The 21,277-nt window shown below is 40.8% G+C and overlaps 1 protein-coding gene across 1 annotated transcript in view; it reads right to left on the bottom strand.

The window, feature by feature from the left end:
- The window catches only part of PKHD1 (PKHD1 ciliary IPT domain containing fibrocystin/polyductin), a 277,151-nt gene that overhangs the window by 117,090 nt on the left and 138,784 nt on the right, over positions 1 to 21,277 (bottom strand). The window contains exons 43-48 of the mRNA XM_075414995.1: positions 20,433 to 20,545; positions 18,994 to 19,093; positions 17,505 to 17,639; positions 14,436 to 14,571; positions 12,565 to 12,811; positions 448 to 625 (exon numbers count right to left, since the gene is read on the bottom strand). Coding sequence (XP_075271110.1) covers positions 448 to 625; positions 12,565 to 12,811; positions 14,436 to 14,571; positions 17,505 to 17,639; positions 18,994 to 19,093; positions 20,433 to 20,545 — 909 coding nt within the window. The remainder of the gene's footprint in view (positions 1 to 447; positions 626 to 12,564; positions 12,812 to 14,435; positions 14,572 to 17,504; positions 17,640 to 18,993; positions 19,094 to 20,432; positions 20,546 to 21,277) is intronic.

Here is a 21,277-nt window from a genome sequence, read left to right on the forward strand (position 1 = left end):
TGCAGTATAAAGGGATAAAGAAGATGGTGCTTCTCACAGGCAACACATTCTTTTGCAAAATATGTACTGGAAACATGGAAGACAGAAGTAAAATTTAGCAGAAGGTGATGGTGAATGCAGACAAAATCAGCTCCCCTCATCAACTTCAAAAGATGCAGAGGAATGACGTCTTCTGAAAACCATACTTCAGTATGTCTTATATCTCTTTGATTCCTAAGCACCACACTGAACTTTCACCTAAGACGTCCAAAATCATCTTCCTGCTCCAAGTTACCATTGAGAGCTTCAGAGACTAGGTCATCATATCTAAGCCCTGCCTATAAATAAATAGAGGTTTTCTCAGTGCACTTCACACATTCTTTCCTCTCTCTGCTCGCCCAGAAAGATGAAAGCACAATTATTTCTCCCAAATATAATTCTGAAATTATAAAAAATTTCCCATGTTACCTGGAGCTGTTTGCTGACCAAAGTGTTGTCAAATGTCAACACATAAGTCTCTTTATCCATGAGAAGAACCATCCAGCCATTCAGGTTTGATAAAGTATCAAGGACATAATTGACCGTGGTTGTCTTATTCCTACTGTCAGTCACAGTTAAATTATAGGGAATGTCTGGAGCGTCTTTTCTGGAGAAAAAAAATATAATCACATTTTTTTAACTGAACTCTGTCATTTTGCAAGCTTTACAGTTCGGTTTTTATTTGAATTACAGTAGTATACACTGTCTCTTTCTCAGCATGTGACTTCATTTGTGTAGTTCTTTACAAATACGGTAAGAAATGATCTCTGCCTGAAGTGCCATAAAAAGAGAAAGACAGAAAGAAACAAAGGGTGCAGGAATAAAGGCACAGAGGAGCAAAGCTTGTGCCAAAGCAGAGCAATGGCAACATCCAGGGTACCAACTCCTACACTGTCAGAGTACTTCCCCATCCACCAGACTCACCAGCCTCAGGTTCAAATTTTAGGATCTTCATCTTCATGAAATTCAACAGAGTTTTTTGATTACACATTTGACTGGTTAAAATAACAATAACCTCTCACTGCTGTGATTGCCAGTTTCCCCAAGATGGAAGGCTGTGTAAGCGAAAGCCCAGAGATAAAGAATATTCTGCTTTCAGGAACTGCTTTGTTGAAGGCAACAAACTACATGAAGGAAAAGATAAAGCTGAAATGCAGCTAACCCTTCCAATGTTCAAACATTGAACATCCATTGTCTCTTCATGTCTGATTGATCAGGGACAGCTGATCATAAGTTGCCTCTTCAGAACAAAGATCTTTCCTCCAGTTCTCAGCATCTTGCTTTCCTACAACAGCTCTTGAAACTGATGGAAACCATGGTTGAAACTGTGTTCTCACTAGCCACACTGTGTTACTGCTTCACATTTGGAACAAGACTGGGAAGGTGTCCTCTCCTTCTAGAGGCAACAAGGAGCATCAAGCTCCTCCAGAGGATGTCAGATGTGAGATGAGATAAAATGCTCTCTGGAGCTGATGTTTCTCCATGACCTGAATGAATTTGGAGGACACACACATTCAAAGACTGCCTAAGCTTGTCTGAGAATTTGATGCTTCTCATTGTGGCACTCCTTTCTGTAGCAACTGGCAGACATTATTCCCCACCCTGAGTATGACCCTAGCTGGTTTGCAAAGGGATTGGTGCAGGGCTGGCTACGCCACTAAAGATACGGGAACAGCTCTGATGGAAACATCCAAAATTCTAGCAAGGGTCTTACCCCATCACTGCCAGCATCTCCCATCTCTTGCCCTGCCAACACTAGGCATGCTTGTAAGAAAATCGGTGTTGCAGCTGCACAACTGCGACTAACAAGCTTGTTCCTGCTTTTTGCATTCTTCACATGGGGAATTGCTAGGGATACATGTCCCCGAACTGCAGATCTCCTTCTCAGCTGAGGAGAAGCCTTGCTGACTTGCCAAGATACCCTGGGGCCATGATTCTGCCATAAAGACGCATGCAGCAGATTTACGTATGAAGCAAGTGCTGCTGCAGAATCAAGGCAAGCTGGCAGTTTCACCTTTAGTCCACTTAGTCAGTCTTGGCATTTGTGCTGACACTAAACTTAAAAAAACCCCTCTTTTAAGCATATCTTCAATAGTATTTCTAAATATTGGAGTATTACCCTACAACTAGACATCTCGGCATATTACCCAACCCTCCAGACTGGATATAGCTTACTTACCCAAGACAGTGCTAAAACTCCTGTTATCTTGAAATTTTCCTGTTTGTATTTGCAATTTTTGGTTGTTTTCCCCCTTGCTGCTTTGGAGATGATACATAATTACAATAAAAGTCTTCTCGGAGGAGGGTTACCTGCAGATTTTTTTTCTCTTTTAAAATCAGCTCTGTTTTTTTGTCATTCTGGCGGCTATCACTTTGGCAGAGGACTTTCTGGTTACCCAGAAACATTCAGCTGAGAAACAGCACTGGGAAACAGGAGAAGTGTTTCAAGCTGATTCAAGCAAAGAATCACTCAACCAGAAGATATTGGCAGACCAATGAAACTGACTGGAAGGAGTTTATAAGGCTTAAACAGCTTTCGTACTACTAATAAACCTCCTCTTACAGGCATTAACTGGACCAGGATATTAGGCTGCTAATTAAGCAAGTAAATGACAACAAGCACATTATTACCACAGTTCTCAGCACCTGCACAGGTATTCAGGAAAATATTTCTAGCAGCAGAAGCACACCACCCCTAACATCGTGTAGCATTAAACGCTCCTGCACACCAGAAATTACCTCACTGAGATACAAAGGGGCACAACGCCACAGCAAGTGACAGAGACGTGGACCCATCCTCTGTGCAACCTAAACCCAGGTGGGTTTGCTCTTTACTCATTTTACTCTTCATCACTGCGGAAGTATGGTGAGACAGCTTGAATCACTTTTCTCTGGGACTTCTCCCAGCTACTTCCAAGAAATTTTGAAGACAGAGAAGAAAGCCTGGAAGGGGCAATCCTGCTGGGATACAGGGAGGGATACGCAGCACCTGATTGATCTGTCAGAAAGCTAGGTGGCAATTCCAAACTAGCCACGCAGCTTCACTGGCTAGTGACTGTGAATGTGAATTCACTACCTAGTGAATAAAGTGTGAATCCAACTCTGCTGGACAGCAATCTTGATGAGAAGTTAAAAAGATAAATATCTTAAACTAGACAGCTAACTTACTGATGGCTGCAGTTAAGTGAAATACATCTTTCCCATGCCTACTTACAACAGACAAGTCCTATCTCCCTAGACTTGAAAGCTAAGATAGGCATTTGACTGCTTCAGACACTACCAACCTTCTTTTTCAGTTAATTGTTCTCGATCTTTGGGATAGAGAGACAGGGAGCCTTCACTGGAGAATCTTTGGTTTGAAAACACAATTTTTTTCTGCCGAAAAGTCTTTCTGAGAAAGTAGGCTTTGCATGGTTTCATACCATTACAGTCTGACTACCCTGACCTTCACCTGGAAGTTTGTTCATGACCCAGGAATGAAAGGGAGCAGGAGATATCTTATGGCCTGAAATCTCTGGGGTTTCTTTGACCTGGAAGGCTGTGTCATTGCCTTTTATCTACCATGCTGGAGGTGTTACTGCCCACGAACACATACCCCGCTCCTAACAGAGTGCCAGCACACCAAAACAAAGATTTGGGGAACCTGTAAAACTTTGAAGGTCTGCACAGATGTTAACTGGCACAAGACAACAATGAGCCTGATACTACATTCCCCTTGAAAGGATGTCAGTGTGCTTGTTTTTTTCACCTATATGCCAAACAGACACCAAAATGGAAGTACCCTACTAATGGAATTACCAGCCACAATTAGCGCCATTTCCATTTGCCCTAAATAGCCAGCGATTTCACTGTGCCCTAAATAGCCACCAATCTACCTCTCCTTAATGTTAATGAAGCAGAATTGTGCGCACACACATGAGTATTTCTAATTCAGAGGATCCGAGGGAGCCTGCATGCATCATTAACATGGAGAGCTTCATTATCAGAGGAAAGAGCCTTCCCCTGAACTTCCCCTGGCTTTATTTGAAAGAAACTAGAAGGCAATGGTCTTAATGCAAAATTAACCCTCACTTTAAACTGCTGGAAGCCTTTACAAAGTGTAAGGGGAGAAAAAAGGAAGACTCATTCAAAAGGCTGTATTTTTATATTGAAGCAGGTTTCAATTAAGGAGCAATTTGCTTTAGAAATATGGCAAGATTACTGGATAGGACTTTACAGTCTGAGCTACATTTTACCAAATGTGATTGTATAAACTGTTATGTAGTTTAGCTCAAGTGCATTGTGCAGAACTGCTCAACATAGATGTGCCACAAAGGATTTGTTAAACCAATCAACAACATCAAGTAGAACAAATATTAACTCTCCCGTTTATGTTTACCATTAACTTACTTATCCTAAGGGTCCATATCTTTGTGTATGAAGGCAGACGCTGTGTTTAGCTCTAAATGCTTTCTGTTTGATATATTTGTGTAATAATCCATTATGATTATCCCTCTCCAAAACAGGAAACGATATAGCGTTGAACTTCAAATGGGACACCAAATGTTTATATCAACAGTCCAATTTATTGTTGGCCAAATGGAGGCTAATTCTAAATTATGACCATACCAAATGTTTTACAGGCTTGCTGCTGGGCTCAAAACCAGTTCATTTTATTTTAATTGCCAAGAATTAAGAATTTTCAACTGTTTTAAGTAAATGTGTGTATCTTTATCAAGAGACCAAGGACACGATTCAAATCTGCCTTATATTCTGCAACCTTACCATCAACAACTTTTTGCATGCACAGGTCTTTTAAAGAATAGTTAGATCTTTGTCCCTGATCCTGAGTAACCACTACACAATAGACCTTCTGAATTTGAAGTAGAAGAAGAATTGAGATGATCTCCCAGGAGCGGGGAGGATTGTGACTGACAAGATAAGATGGCTTCTTTTAAAGTAGCTTTTGAGTTTGCTATCCTTGGCTTCCTAACCCCTCTCTGTTCTTAAATAAATTCCCCAGCGTCTATAGTTTACAAGCTGATATTTTAAGGAAAATTTAAATCAGGTACAAATTCTGAGCTGGTAAGTGGCTGGTGAGGAAACAGTTCAAACATCTCCACAGTGTAAGCATAGCAAAGATCTACTAAGAACCGCTTTGTCACTCCACTTATCCCATGCCAGGCAGAGCTCTAAAGCATGAAAAGAGGATGTGAAAATCTGGATGTAGGTACTTTGGGCGTGATTTTATTGCACCTCCATTGCCCACTTGCAGTCCTCTACAAATTAATGCAATTTTAGGGCTAATAAAACATCAGTATGACAGTGAGTCCCAGCTGGCTTATCTGGCTTGGATCTACCTAGCACTCAGAAGCATCCAACCGTAATGTCAGGCTTTTACTTGCAAGCAAAGAAAATGTAGGGATAGCAAATACTGCCTCAATGCTGAATCTGTTTCACTGCACCCAGAAACATCCCAGACAATGGTCAAGCTGAGGCTGTAGGCTGGGGGAAACAACTTCTCTTGCATGCTCAGTAGCCTGGCTTTGCTATCAATACCCCAGGCTGCAGGGTAGATAGAAAGGGGTCCCACAGTGGGAACTAAATTTCTTTTGGCTGCTTTGGTGGGATGTCTCAGATGCCAGAAGTATAACGCAGTAAGGGCTGAATCTCTGAAGTTTAGCTGATGTGTTGGTTAACTGAACAGTCAACAGCCAATGATTTAATATTTGCCTTCACGTTATGCCATGGAAGCCCTGGGAGGGCTGGGTTATGAGGCCAAGAGAGCATGTAAACCGCCCCATGTATGAAAATTGTAATGTACACAGGGAGGATACACGACCAGAGAGCGACTGAGCATGTAGACACTGAGAGAAGAAGTGTGATTGCAAGGGTGTTTCACAGCAGGTGGGTGTTCATCTGAAGGCACCACAGTAAGTAAATATCAAAGGAAAAGCAAAACTAGAGTAACCATTTGAACTCCCTTCAAGACTCAAAGACGGGGAGGTAGGGGGTATGCTATTCTTTTCACTCTAACCTATCAGCAGCAGCTTGGTTTGCAGCAACTGAATGCATGCACTACGGGAGAGGATATTAGACCAGATTTAAGAATTAAGGCCATAAAGAAGAAAGTTAATCTTTTCCTCTGCAGCAGGCTGAGAATAGGGAAGCAATAAAAGGCTTGAACTACAAGACTGATGCTGAGCAAGTCCCAGGTTTCTGCAGTGAGTAAGCAAAGCAAATGAAAAGGAACAAGAAGCAAACTTCCTTCTGCTGCACGCAGCCGCAAAGTGTTTGGAGTCCCCTTTGCCGCAAGGTGCTGCCTAGCTGCCGATTATTCTAACGCTCTCCTCTTGTAAAAATTATGCATAATGTGAAGAAACTTTTAAAGTCACTTAATCATGTTATGACAATTTTTTAATGAAAATTTGTTTTAATATTAATAGAGACTCGTATTTTCATGATAATATGGGTAGCGGTGGCATTTGGATCAGCCGTATCTAGCCTGCAGCCATGCTGTGCTCTGCCATGGCATAAGCTGTTCTTCAGACTACTCAATAACTTTCTCACATATAAATTTATAAAGACTTTTATAAGCTTCAATTACATTTTTAAAAGACATAAAATTCCTCTTTAAAGGCTACTTAAGTGACACATTAGTTTAACTTTCAACCGGACTTCGTGAAGAGGGCTTTTGTTACAGCGTAGCAAGCTTGGATGAGGATCCCCATTGCCCTGGAAGTTGTTGGATGAAGCAGCTCAGGACAAAGAGTCAAGAAATGCTCAAAATACTTGGGTTCTTTTCTTTTTTTTTTTTTTTTTTTAACAAAAAAGGCTTTTAGGGTTTTTTCTAACAAAATGTGTTTTTTTCCCCCAAACATATATTTTAGGATGAAAAAAGTGCCAATACTCTACATGCATTCTGGTAAAATAAGCAGCACAAAGATAAAGAGTTAGTTACTTGCATTCATTTGCCCACATTGTAACTTAAATAATTAAAAAGGTCCCAGACATGCTTTTAGCTTGCACCAACCAACCCTACCCCAGACGGCTCCCAGGCAGGGGATCTTTCCTAAAAGATGACACTGATGGAACTTCCCTGATGTTTTGGAGGCTAAGCAGGTTAATAACATGGCCATGGACAAGTCTTGCCAGTTGCTCTCAAGGTCAGGGAATGAGACTGAGGTTGCAGGGATAGAGGTTGCTATACTAGGACTCCCCTCTCAGAATCCGTTTTTTGCCTCAGCCTTTAAGATTTTTGGAGCTGGAGTCCATCCCTGAAACTCAGGGGAAGCAGAAAACCCGCCATCTCAGGCCCCTCATGCTTTTTATGGAAGAGCCCATAAAATGCACCACTCTAGACCGAGAGAGAGCTACTGAGCACAGGAGATGAGACTGTTTTACTGCTAGTGCCTGAAACCTTCTCCTTGTAGAGTGTGACTTTATGCCAAAATGAGGCATGTCCTGATGATCAGCAAATATGGGTTTAGTGCTTAAGGCTTGGGCTCAGAGGCTTGTGGTATGTTTTTCATTCCTAGTTTTAAAAGCAGCTCTGTCTTACTGACTACAGGGACTTACCACCAGTGCTAAGTACAACTAAGAGTAAGTTGCAGATTTGACAGGCTGCATAGTCCAGGACCTGGTAGAGCACAACAGAAGGTTTTCTTCCAGAGCAATTTTTAATTCTTTGCTCTTCAGAAACTGAAGAAAGCCAAGAAACAGTACTTTCATCTTTCTACTGAGATTAGATTAATTCAAGGAAATTCTTCCTGTCACCCACCTATCTTTATTCTCTCCGCTCAACCTCTGCCAATTGCTCCTAGTCATGTTTTGTTGTATTAATCTTAAACTATTCCCATTTTATTGTAAACATTCTTCAAATACATCTGGACAAAATTCACCCTTTCTTCCTCTCCCCCCACCACCTCACCCTCTGGTCATGTTGTGGCTATTTCATTAATTGGCTTTCATCCTTAATCTCCTCCAGCTTCTTTCATTCCCCACCCTGTTCCTCTACCAGGTCATATTTTGGAGCATTGCCCATGTGACTGAAGCCTCCCTGACTCACCACTTTTACTTGGCTGTATGCTGAAAGCCTTTCAACTTAACGTGACAGTGACTTGGCTGCTAGGAGCTACTCAGGAGAGAGGATCTGGAAGCAGCACAAGAGGATGCACTCGGACTCTTGGGTTACTCTGTTAAGTACATAGTCCTCAAGAGGACAGGCTAAGACCTGGCCTCTACTACTCAGACAGTCAAGTATCTTTGATGCAAGTTGACTCCGAGCTCATGTAGATGAAGAACAAAGAGAGGAAGGAAAAGGGACTTGCTTGAAATAGAAGGTTGATTGAGAAGTGCCCAGTCATTGATAAGACTAATCTAATACTACTAAGCAGTTTACTGGGAAGACAAAGATTAGGTCAAGGCTCTAACATTTCCAGAGTTCAACAGCAATGCTGCAGATGAACTTCTATTTGTACTTGCTCCTTAACTACCATTTCATGCAAAGAGGAATGAGGTGTATTGAATACATCAGCTGTCATGAATTATTAACATTTACATTGTGGTAGTATCCAAAAGGACTCATATCGCACTACAGGTAGTGTTGTGAGAAGCTCTATCCACCCACACAGCATCAATCCAAACAGCTGGTAGTCCATGTAATCAAAGTAAACACAGACTAGAAAGGGAAAAGTTTTGCCCAAAAGCTCATGGCTAACAGGCCCAGAAAGACATCCAAGCACAGCTGTATTTTGTCTCCTAGCCAGTATCTTTTTGTTAAACCAGAATAATTTCCAACTGTTAATTTATTGCAGAATTTTGTTTTCATTATGAGAAACAGCAATCACATGCAAAGCCTGCAGGTAGCTGGAAGTCTTGTGGTTTTTCCACTCAGTGGAACTGTGATTATTTTTTTCCTATTTTGGAAGGGATTTTTTTCCTTCTTCTAAAACGTAAGTTATTGTAAGACAGACATGAATTACTAATAGCCTTCTGACAGAGCACTTCAGAATTTCTGCCTGTGTACTACCAACCTGAAACAGCAAAAAATTGATAATGGTTCAGGCTTTTACTTCAAAAAGAAAGTGAAATGTTGAACAGAACACTAGGAGCGGAAGATTAGCGAGGGAAGAAAAGCAGGAGCACTGTTTAGACCACCAAAAGCTGTTTCCAGCCCCCTTTGTTTTATGCCAGGAATTCACAAGTGTCCTCCACAGGTAACAGAAGTGATGGCCGTACTTTGCTGAGGAGTATTTCTCCACTGGATCCCTTTAGCTGACACCTGCTCAGAGGCAGGAGCAAGGCCAGTTTGGGGAGGCTCGTGCAGCAACAGAAGAGAGCTGGGACAGCACTTGGGAGCTGTATGACCATCAAAACTAATGGGAAAGCCCTGGCTGCATCTCAGGACTGATTTATTACAAAGGTGGGGTATGAGTCAGTGCCTGTAGGAGGCTGAACTCTCCAAAACTGTTTTCTACCCCTCCAGAAATTAAAAAAAATTATCAAAAGTGGCATTCTGTTGCAAATTTATAATAGACATGGTTTACTGGGAGTGTGAAGTGGTACGAGCTAGAAGGACATGTACCCTATGCCATAAGATGTGATTATACCCACACAAATAGATAGATCTTCTCCAGCAAAACCGTGTCTCATCCACTCAGTGTGTAAGCACTCAGACCTGTGGCTACCCGTCTTCTGATAAGAACACAGCCCACATCTGTATAAGCCTTATTTTCCCTAAAACCTGCATAGAAAACAGGTAGGGGAATATCATCATTCAGTTTAGGATTGAGACACCTAAATGCCTACTGACATTTAAATATGCGTTGTGTGACCATTACACCACTTGCATCATAGTAAATACAATCAGTAGAACTCCAAAGGGCAGTTCAGGTAACCAGCCGCTAAGAGAAAGATCAAAGAAACAGAGGCATCTAGTGCTTCTTAAAATGTCCCAAGCAATCAAAAACTTAGGTGCGAGGTTCCAGATCTGACAGTGTCTCCAGGTGATCCTTGCCCTTCTGCCATGGAGTGACAAGCCAAGAGAAATATCATAGGGCATTTTAAATGGCAGTAGACATCTCTCCATGGGCAACCAAATCAAGGAACAGGTTTCTATCAGCTGTAATGGCCCACATTGTCAGGGTCTGCAGGGTGACCACACATGTTCTTCAGGACAGTATCTAAGTTTAGATATCTTCAACCCAATTTGAATTCACTCATATTCAGTTTCTGGCTTACCCACCAAATCTTTCCAGTAATTTTTGATTGCTGAATAAACACTAGGACCTACATCACAGATTTACTGTAATCTCTTTCACCCATAAACTAATCTGATAATTTATGCTTTGAGTTCCTCTATCAAGAATAAAATAAATAAATGGGTTTTCATTTCCATCTATAAACAGCAGTATGACCACAGGTGCCCATTGAAATCAAGTGGAAAATGGCATCTTAACTACTTTGGAAAAGCAATTACCTAGCTGTCAAAAAAGTTCTGCCTCTCACAATATCAAAAGTTGATTCTTTGATCATTGTCCATTCCATCACATTGATGGGAATCTATAATTCTATAGACTGAAACAGATTGCTTAGGTTGTGAGCCTGGACAGTCTTAATCAGGTTTCTTGATCCAAATTGACTAAATTCACCTCACAACAAACAAAGAACAGCAAAATGAAAGACCAGAAAGACCTAAAGAGGCGGGTAAGAAAAGCGTGGCTCCCACAGAGTGGCAGAAACATATCTACCGGAAAGTCTTCTTTTGATTAAATACATCCTGAACTTACTATGCATTCTATACAATATACCTGCTCATCACATGAGAGCTGGGCCCATGAAATTGTAAAATGTTGAATCCTGTTTTGGTAGAAAACATAATATATTAATCTGATAGTTTATGAAACTAATTTCACAATGAAATCAGATGACAAAGATTTTCTGCTGAAGACATTAAAAACCTATTCATGACCACTTTTTCCTTGGGAGCGTTTGGGGAAATTTCTCATAATGAGCATGAAAGGAAACACTCTCAGGGCTTCACTTAAAAACATATTAAAATTCAAACTCTTCTTTTTTTTAAAAAAAAACTGCATCTTATTATCAGTAGAGGTATTTCTCTCATGATCTGGAAGTATTTTATAGCTCAGCACTCAGAAAATCTTGACAAAGTTTGCAATTTGCCCACTAAATTTGACGGTGTCTGGGGCTTTGCCGTTGAGCTCACTTTGAACATCATCACCCACCTTGAGCTGGATTCTTATTTCTGCAAAGGCCAATTTACATCTCCCTGCTAATTTGAAGAGTGGCAAAACTGGATCCTGCACTTGGGTCACAACAACCCCATGCAACACTGCAGGCTGGTGGAAGAGTGGCTGCAAACTGCCCAGCGGAAAAGGACCTTGGGGTGTTGGTCAACAGCTGGCTGAACATGAGCCAGCAGTGTGCCCAGGTGGCCAAGTAGGCCAACAGTATCCTGGCTTGTACCAGCAATAGTGTGGCCAACAGGAGTAGGGAGGTGATCGTGCCCCTGTACTCAGCACTGGTGAGGCCACACCTTGAGGACTGTGTTCAGTTTTGGGCCCCTCATTACAAGAAGGACATTGAGGTGCTGCAGCATGTCCAAAGAAGGGCAATGAGGCCAGTGAGGGGTCTAGAGAACAAGTCTTACAAGGAGCAACTGAAGGAACTGGGCTCATTAGTCTGGAGAAGAGGAGACTGAAGGGGGACCATATTGTTCTCTACAACTACCTGAAAAGAGGTTGTAGTGAGGCAGGTGTTGGTCTCTTCTTCCGAGTATCTAGCGATAGGATGAGAGGCAATGGCCTCAAGTTGCATCAGGGGAGGTTTAGATTAGATATCAGGAAAAATTTCTTTCCTGAAAGACTGGTCAGGCATTGGAATAGGCTGCCCAGGGCAGTGGTTGAGTCCCCATCCCTAGAGGCGTTCAAAAAAGTGCACAGATGTGGCACTTCAGGGTATGGTTTAGTAGGCATGGTGGTGTTGGGTTGATGGTTGGACTCGATGATGTTATAGGTCTTTTCCAACCTATGATTCTGTGAAAACAGCAGTACACCACAACCTTCACTTAAAGGCTCACTTTGTCTCAGGACAGGAATCAAGACTATAGGTAGGAAACTGAGGTAAGAAAGATAAGCAGCTTGCTGAGAACCTCAGAAGAAATTGAACTTGGACAGGCCCAGGTAAGTAAAATAAACCAGAGACTGTCCTGTGGTCTGGATAATTCTCACATCTGTCCATACAGCTAAGTTCTGCTCTCCAAAACCATGATGACTAGATCCAAATTGCCAGCTGGGAATGGTCCCTCTGCTACCTCTCAAACCATGCCTGACAACTACCTGGGCGAGAACAAGTAGCCAGAAAAAACAGTCCCATAGACCAGGTGGATAATGACACGGACTAATGTAAGCCAGTGCTTTGTCCTAGTTTAGGACCCAGTAGAGAGAGAGGAGTTTTGGGACTGTGTTCAGACCCATCTTCTCTCCCAGTATAAAACACAGCAAGCAACATCCATGCTGATTTTTCAAAAGTGCAATGGTTACTTACAAATGAAGAGACATACGGTGGAAGACTAGGTCCCTGTCACAAACACTGCCACCAGAAGCTTGACTGAAGTTGGCACTGGTTGTGCAAGATACTGCAAGGATATCTGTGGAAGGGAGGAGATAACTCCCCTTCTGCCCTGTGACAGAGCCGTCAAGATCCTCGAGGATGGCAGAATGAGGAAAGGGGAAGGACACTTGGAAAGGTGAGTTGATGAAGGTCAGACGGTCAGCTTTCACTGTAAACCCACCTGGGGGAAACAAGCAGCATTTCAGAAACAGAGACTGACTTCTTCAAGTAATAGTCCTGAAGACATCTCTGGAAAAGAAACGGATTAGCTGCACTTTACCTTCACTTTGGAAAAATGTCTGCTGAGTCAACAAGAAGGGGGGATTCAGCAAGATAAATAAATAAACAGAGATGGTTGTAGGGATTACCTTTGACATGCTATGGCCAGGTCCCACCTGTCCAGCATCCTGTTGTGACAGGACTTATGGTTAAAGACTCCTCTGATCCAGTTGCTTCTCCTGGCCCTATCAGCATCCCCTCAATGACTCCAAAAGCTTCTACACGAGTTCCACTGCCAAAAGTTAGAGTCCACAAAACAGTGGATCTTTTAGATCCTTTCAGCCTTGTCTATAAGATAAATTCTTTTGAGATAAGGACCTTTTATGTGTGTGTAAATATGCTTGTGTGCACATGTACAGCACCTGGCACAACAAAGCCTTGGCTGAAAACTTTTGCTGGGGGATCTTTTCCTTGCTGTGATGCAGATACGTACAAAAAGGAGGAATATTCATGTGGGCTAAAGCACAGGAAGTTTTTTAACCCATTAATATTGCCAGAAATTTCATAAAATCATTGACCCGTGGACCATAACAAGTCAGCTTTGACATGAGTGCTCATGCTCCATTTTGGTTACTGTTTCTCTACCCTATTCTCAATTTTAGCCTCTCTGAGTCAGATTTTACTATTCCTCCTGTCCTTTGATCTCACCTCCTAAAGACTTTTTCTCTGTTATGTTATTGTAGGGAAGTATTCATTTATATATAAATATATTTAAGAGGTAATTGAAGTTGGAACATTCTTCAAAGAGCCTTTGGGTACCTCTTCAAAGCTCAAAAGGATGCTTAGTTTACATGTTATCTTAGGCAATTTCACCTAAGGTTTAGGCTGGCCTGAGGTAGGAGTTTAGTGAAATTCTGCAAGGTTGTGTCATAGCAATTAAAGAAATCAGCACTCTTGAAATTTTACCTCCCAAAATGCAGAAGCAGAAACACGTCAGTGTATAAAAACCCCTTCCACGAAAAATATAAAATGAGTGCAAAAATAAGACTACCTTTGTCTTAAAAGTATGTGCTATATGTGGCTTCAACTAAGTGATGAAGTTTATTTCCAAGGGACATTGGAGAGAACCTGTAACATCAGCCCGTGCAGAGCAGAGCAGCTAAAGGGTCTGGTTCAGCCCACCAGCAACGTCAGCAGAATGCACGCAATAAAGAGGGTTAGTATTGTTGAGGACTGGTTGATATGCATATCTCTGCTGTCCCAGCTCAGGGATCTTCTCAGTTCATCTGAGCTGCACACCAAGCACAGCATTTGTCTGGCACCTACATATCGTCATCTCATGCCCCACCTCCCTGCAAATGGGGAAGAGTTATTATCCATCTGTCCCAGCTGGAGAAGTGAAACAAGGAGAGCGACACTTTTGACACGACACTCTTCATCATTATATGGTGCTTTTTCTGGGATTCAGCTGAAATACCTATCAATGGTTATCTGTGGAAACTATGAACTTCCAGGCATCTGAATCTGAAACGGGAGGAAGCCAGTGACTGTGGAAAGCCTGCTAAAGAAGTGCAATTCAGACTCACCTTGCCCTTGGTAACAGCCAGAACAAGTCTTGATTGCTGTGCAAGTGTTCTCATCAAAGTTCCTGAAAGCTGTGTTGGAGATGAATAGCTGGTATCTTTTGGGAGTTTTCAGTCCTGCTGACATACAGGTCGTATCCTATAATAAAGAAATGGAGAGTACTGGGAAACATATCATCATGTGAGTCTCCAAGTCTAATGAGTCAAGGATGCAACAGCTGGGAAACAAGGACGTGATTACACTCAAGACCATGGTTGTGGGGGAATATATGCTGTTTGAAAGATAGGTCTATGCTATTGCTTTACAAATTCTGACAAGTAACATTTGTTTAATTCACCATTTGCAGTATGTGATTGTATTAGATTCATGGCAGTGATTGTCTTGTTTGCTTTGTCCACATTGTTGCGTAGTAGTTAAGGCTGGACATCTGAAGGGAAAGGAAACTGCAAATTCCCTGGAAAGAAAAAATCCACCTGGCAGGCACCGTGGGCAGATTTGTCTACAGAGCCTTTTACTTTACCTTGTCTTGTCCATCAGGCAGGAAATTTCCCTGCTCTACAAAGCTAATCATTCTAATTTCTGTGTTAAAAAAAACCTGACTGCTGAGATTCAAAACCCTTTTGTGTGACAGTGGATGGGGAGAAGCATATAAGCTAGGCTCCCTTCAAAGCTCCAGTTGACTTCAGGGTCCATCAGAGCAACAAGAAGTGGAAAGAAAGAGCAAAACCCACAAGTGATGGGAAATACAATGGACAAACTAGATTTTGTGGTGATTGTAGGTCATGACACAGGGGAAGTATACATCTCTCTGCCAATTTATCTTGGAGACAGGCTGGCAAGAAGGATGTACTCAGAGCTAGTGGGTAGCCTGGAGGGAAAAGGGCTGGCAGGAATATGTGATGATGTTTCCGAGGCCAGTAAACACTTCTGTAGAACAACTGTCAAAAGCCATAGAAGAGAATCTGTCAAGAAATCCACCCTCTGTGAATAGATCTTGTTCAATTGAAAATGTAGAATTAAATGGACTTTTATAAATAGTTTATCACTTCACAGCAAATAGAAGAAGGGTGTGAGATGATAATTCCTCCCTATTGTGTGTCACCTGTCTCAGACCTCCCACTTTTTCAGGAAGAAATGCTTTTCCTCAAACAGCTCTACAAGGCCAATCAGTCGCTTTATGAAAGCATGGAATAGGCTTGTTGAATGTCTAGGAAGCTAACAAAAGTCTTTCTCGTGTCTTTTATGGGGCCCGGTTTAACCCTGCCATTAACGTTTTGATTGATCAAAGCCCTAATTTTTAAAAGCCCTGATATTTCCAGAAAACAATCTTATTTTAATGAACTTTTTTCAAAAACCGGAAGGGTTAGCAGAGAGGAATATCCAAAGTTCCTATTAAATTAAGGTCATAAAGTTTTAATTGATATTAAAGAAACATCATTATTATAGGGAGAACTACATAAATTAAGATGTAAATTATGACAAGGAGGCTCTTATCATGAGATAATCAACGATAATCACCCCCCTGGGGTACTGTAAGAAACAAGGCACAGCTGAGCGTCTCTAAAGCTCCTAACAAGTACAACTTCGGAGTCCTTCCATGGATCCTGTGCAGAAAAAGCAGTCATCCACCCTTTGGTGTCTGATACAATTTCATTGTGTCATTGGGCCACTGCAAGGTTGAACTGGTGAGGCCAGAATTTTATCCAAGTTACATACTTTCAATACATCCCAGTAAAGAGGTTTCTTTCTGCGAGCTTCTAAAGAAAACTCATTTAAAACTCTCTTTACTGCCAGTTATAAAGAAAATTACTTTCATTAACAACAATAGAAAACTGAGCAGGGCAAAAAAGCTCTCAAAGTCCTGAACAAGAAGATGTGTCCAGTTGTAACTAAAATTCCATTGTTATCCATGTTATTAAACTGTTAACAACCTGGTAGCACCCAAAGAACTTTGACCAACTGCCTGAAGAAATAACAGAATTTCGTATTTACTGCATAAAAATGTTGCATTTTGATGGCATTTTTCATTCTCGAGTAAAGAAGTAGCACTCAGTGACCTAGGTGAACCAATGATGCTATGTGCAAGCAGAGGAAACACAAATGATAACTAGGCCAGAACTCAAATCTGTTATTGTCCCTCATTATTCTCAAATCACTAAATGAAACCCAGTTCTATATAGTTAAAGAGTGTCTGTTTACTACAGCAAAAGCCTATGTTAGAAAGCCAATGTTCGAAAACCTTGTTTAAACAAAAATTAGGATTTCTTTAAAAAAATCAGGTTCTGTAAAAGGTTTTGCTAAGACTATGTTAATCTTGGAAAAAAACATGAGTAGTAAAAAAAAAATCACTTATCTTAGCAAAATCCTTCAGCTCATAAGCTGAAAAAAAATGTGGGTTTATTTATACTTTTGAATGTTTTTTATAAAGAATATACATGAATATGCATTATAATGTAAAATCTTTTAATAGTTCCAAATTCAGTTAGAAAAATCACAGTCCTTGTTTCAAATTTGTTTGAAAAAAATCTTCAAAACTTCCATACTGTAATAAAAAGATGTGTGGAAAAAATGCTGACTTTTCCTGCAGAATGCAATCTCCGGTTACTCAAACAGCTGATGTTTATTCAGCTCTACCATCAGCTGGTATGAATGGAGCACCTGAAAAATGATGCCGGATCCAGCTGATCAAATGCTATTTCTCTCCTGCTGCTGCCAGCAGAAGCAAAAAAAACCTTGGTTCCAGTGACTGGGAGAGCGGTAATGATGCTCTGAGTTTCTCTTCTTCATCACTAAATCGATGTCCCTTGCAGGTGCTGCTGCTGAAGGCATCATCTTTCCAAGGAGTGGAAGACAGCTAGAGGACTAAGCAAACAGGTCACTGCCGAAACCTCATCCTGAAGCTGGGTCTAAGTCTTTATCTTTACATACAATCTATTTAAAATCCAAGCTTTATTCAAGTTGCCATGGAGCAGGGTCTGTTCTTCAGGTTGCTTATTTTATTTCTGCAAATTCCTGTTTGGAGGGTTATTGCGTAGCTCAAGAGACATTGAAATAGTTCCTGCAGTGCTTACCTTTTGCCCAATGTGTCCAATTAAAATGCTATCAGCTACAGAAGTGTTTCCAAGGCTTTCTACAATGTCAATGCCAAAGTCTTTGCAAGCATAAATCCCAAAATGTTGGATTTCAAGGTTGCTGCTTTTAAAAATCTATAAAAAAGCATAATAAAGGAATAATAACAAAGATAAAAAATATTTGGGTATATAACTCAGGTTTCCTTACAATATAGTAGAAAGGGGAAGTGCAAAAACACATGAAAGTGTTGAATGCTTATTTAGTATTTGAGAATCTCCCTTTAATGTCTATTTTCTCCTTTCATTTGATAATACAGAAGTCTTTACATTCTGTTGTTTTCATGCTTAAAAAAAAAGAACATTATGAAAGAAATCAGAACTGAGAATGACTAACAGACAGGGTAAAAGTGCTCTAAATTTTGGGGGGGTTTATTACTGGAATTTATAGTAGCTCAAATAGTACATAGTATAGTATATATATAGTAGCTCAAAGAAGCAGAAAGTTGCCTTGAAAATAACCAGAGGTATTGCTTACAGTCATGTAACAGCAAGACTGTTCCTACAGGGAGCCCATGGAAAGAAGCAGGATAAAGTTAATTATTAATGTATGCTAGGTCAGTAACATACAAAGAAATTACAAGCTAGGCAGAGAAAATCACAAAAAACAAAACTGCAAAAGATTCTTTCATTGTATTTTTCAGACAAATAAGCTTTTCCAGAAATAGAATGTACCAGTCTGAAAAAAAACCACAACGAAAAATCGGACACCTTCAAAAGAGCCACAGGATGGGTTAGACTAGAAAACATGTCTTACAGAGAAGCAAATACATTCTGTTCAGGTCATCGCATGGGGGTTTAAGAGGATCACAGCCTCTAAGCACTGATATGGGAAGAAAGTATCAGATAATAAAGGGTGATGTGGGTTTTTAATCAGATGAAGTAATAGTGAGCAACAATAGCTGGAAAGTGAAGCTAGACAAATTCCAACGAAAGGAAAGTGCACATTTTTAACATTTCACATGGAAATCATTAACCCCAAGGAAGGTAACAGATCTTCTACCAACCACAATCCTACAAATAGCTCACATCCACTGGGAGGAATTTTTTGGCTGCGTGATCTGGTGGAAGGTCTCCCTGCTTATGGCAGGGGCGTTGGAACTAAATGGTGTTTAAGATCCCTTCCAACCCAAATAATTCCATGATTTTATGGCAAAACCTAGCAGACAAATGCTGGATGATTACAGAGGACACCAGCTATTGATGAAAGCAGCAATGGTTCTGCACTGCAGCAGCAAGGAGAGCTCACACAAATTGTTTTTCTGGCAGTATCAACAAAATAGGAGCCTCCAGCTGACGGACATGGACATACAGGTACAAGAGCTTTACTGGAACTGTGGCCTATCTGCAGCTGTAAAAGATGAAGTCAGTGTGGAGGTGATATACTTGGAAAGAACCTGAGCATCACAGAGGACGGGCAGGACAAACATACCTGTGCTCCACCTTGGCTGCTCCAAGCAGTGAAGTTGTTGAACTGAACAGGTCTGTCAGGGCTGTCTGGTAAATATTCTGGGTACACCAGCAACCCATACCTGTTCAGGAAGGAAAGCAAAGACAACTGTTTCTTTACAGTGCGTACATCCATGAGCAGATTTCCCTACTCATCAGTTTGATATCTAAAATCTTAAATCTTTAACAGTTCTCTGCATGACACTTTATGATTTCTTCCAAAATCAAAAACTGGTGGATAGTAACATTTAGTTTAGGCATCCAATCATGCTGGAGAGCATACTTAAAATCTTTTTTTTCAAATATTTTCAGGGCTAATAATCAGTGTACAGTACCACTGACGGGTGCTGGCTGCAAAACACCCCCATCATGCTCATGGGCTTTCAACCAGTTTCAGCTTCAGATGATCCCGGCGTGAATCTGGACAGATAAGACTTTTCTAGCTCTTGGATTCAGCCAGTTTAGAGTACACTCCAAGTGTGAATGCTGAATGAAGCCCTTGGTTTGCCCTTCTCAGAGATTTTAAATCCAGATTAATATCCAGATTTTCTCCAAATTCAGGTGACTTCATCTACTGACTTTTAGCACAATGTAATTTTTTACTCTCATTTCTGTTTTAGGGAAGTACAGGCAACAGCTCTGGTGAATGACTGTTCCTGGGTGCTACAGGAACAACTGTTACATGTAATGTCTGACACGTTTACAGCACCTTTTGTTCCATGGGACTGCAAAATTCTTACTCTCTATTTCAATCTGCTTAATCAAAGACCGAACTCCAATAGTTGAGTGTTCATGCTTTGATATCAAGCATCTGGAGGTAAGAAATGCCACACCAGGTTTTCTAAGCCAGCATCGTGTCTCTAATAGTGGCTTGCAGGAGATGTTAGAGGAGCGTAAGAAAGAAATCCTGTATCTGTTCTCCTGTGTGCCACCGTCTTCTGCTCCAGACGTTTGATATACTTAAAAATGAGCTTTCAGTTCAACACATGAGCCATGCTCCAGTGCTTTGCTGTTAAGGTTGATGAGGAAATGTGTTGAATGTGGCACCTTAAACTACATCACAATCATTTAAACAAGTGGGTAAAGTCGAGGAGCTTGTTAACCGCACTGGGAAATGCTGCAAGTTAACAGATTGGGCTTGTGAATGAAGAAGAAAGACCATATTGAAACTCCTAAGGAAACTATTCATGATCTGGCGCTGAAAGACTGCCACAACCACATCGCTGTCAAACACTGATTCTGCTCTGCTGCGGAGAACTCTGCTTATAAGAGAGGAAGCCCTTTAAAGGGTGCAAAATTAAAAAATAAAATAAAATAACTGTCCTGAAAGGAGGGACAAAGCCTTTTTTACTCACTTTTGCAATTGTAGTTAGTATAACCATGCACCGAAGGAAAATCTCTTTAACCAAAATCCCCGAGTACCTTGTGCAGGAATGAGCTACATTCTCACTGAAGGACAGGAGAGGCATTTTGGATGGTCCCTCAGGGCAGAGATGAAAGAAGTAACCATATCCAGCAGCACACACTATGTTACCCTGCAGAGAAGGGTATATGACTGTGAAAAAATATTACCATAGATTTATGGAAATCAAAATATATTTAAGAAAAACCCCAATTAAATTCCCAACTGAGGTTCATTCGAATTCTGGTAAGTCTGGCTGGCAGAAGCTAGCACTTTGTTTCTGTGTCCTCAAACTCATCCTGTTTTAGCTCTGTCCTTGGGCCAGTCTTAAAAAAACTGCCAACAAGGCAGCCAACAAGGGTTGGCAAAAAAATAGAAACAAGTGACAGAATGACAGAAAAATGGTATTGTCAAAATTCTTCAAGATGTAGGTAAGAAAAAAAGTGTGTGGAAAACTTCTCTATAAAATCTTTTCTAAGTAGGAAGGCGATGTCATGAAAAAAAGGTAAATCACGAACTACTCAGTTTATTGATTTACTTCTCAAACCATGTATTTGTCGTATCTCCCAAAACAAATACAGCAAAAGGAGACAACATTGGCACTGAAATATGAGATCACTAAATGTCAAAAGAAAGAGAACTACATCTTCACAATATGCCAGTGGCTCAATGACTGAACTTACTCAGACCTGAGGTAAACTACTTTTTTTTGATTCTTTTTAACAGGATAAGTGAATAACCATGAGAAGGTGTGCTGTAAGTTGTTGTGACTTAATATTTCTTAATGAAGTAATTCTGAAGTTGCATTCTTTTTATTATTGCAAGAAGTGAAAAAGAACTGAACATAAGGTTTACGTGGTCTTAA

This window comes from Opisthocomus hoazin, chromosome 2, assembly GCF_030867145.1.
Source record: "Opisthocomus hoazin isolate bOpiHoa1 chromosome 2, bOpiHoa1.hap1, whole genome shotgun sequence".
NCBI lineage: Eukaryota > Metazoa > Chordata > Aves > Opisthocomiformes > Opisthocomidae > Opisthocomus > Opisthocomus hoazin.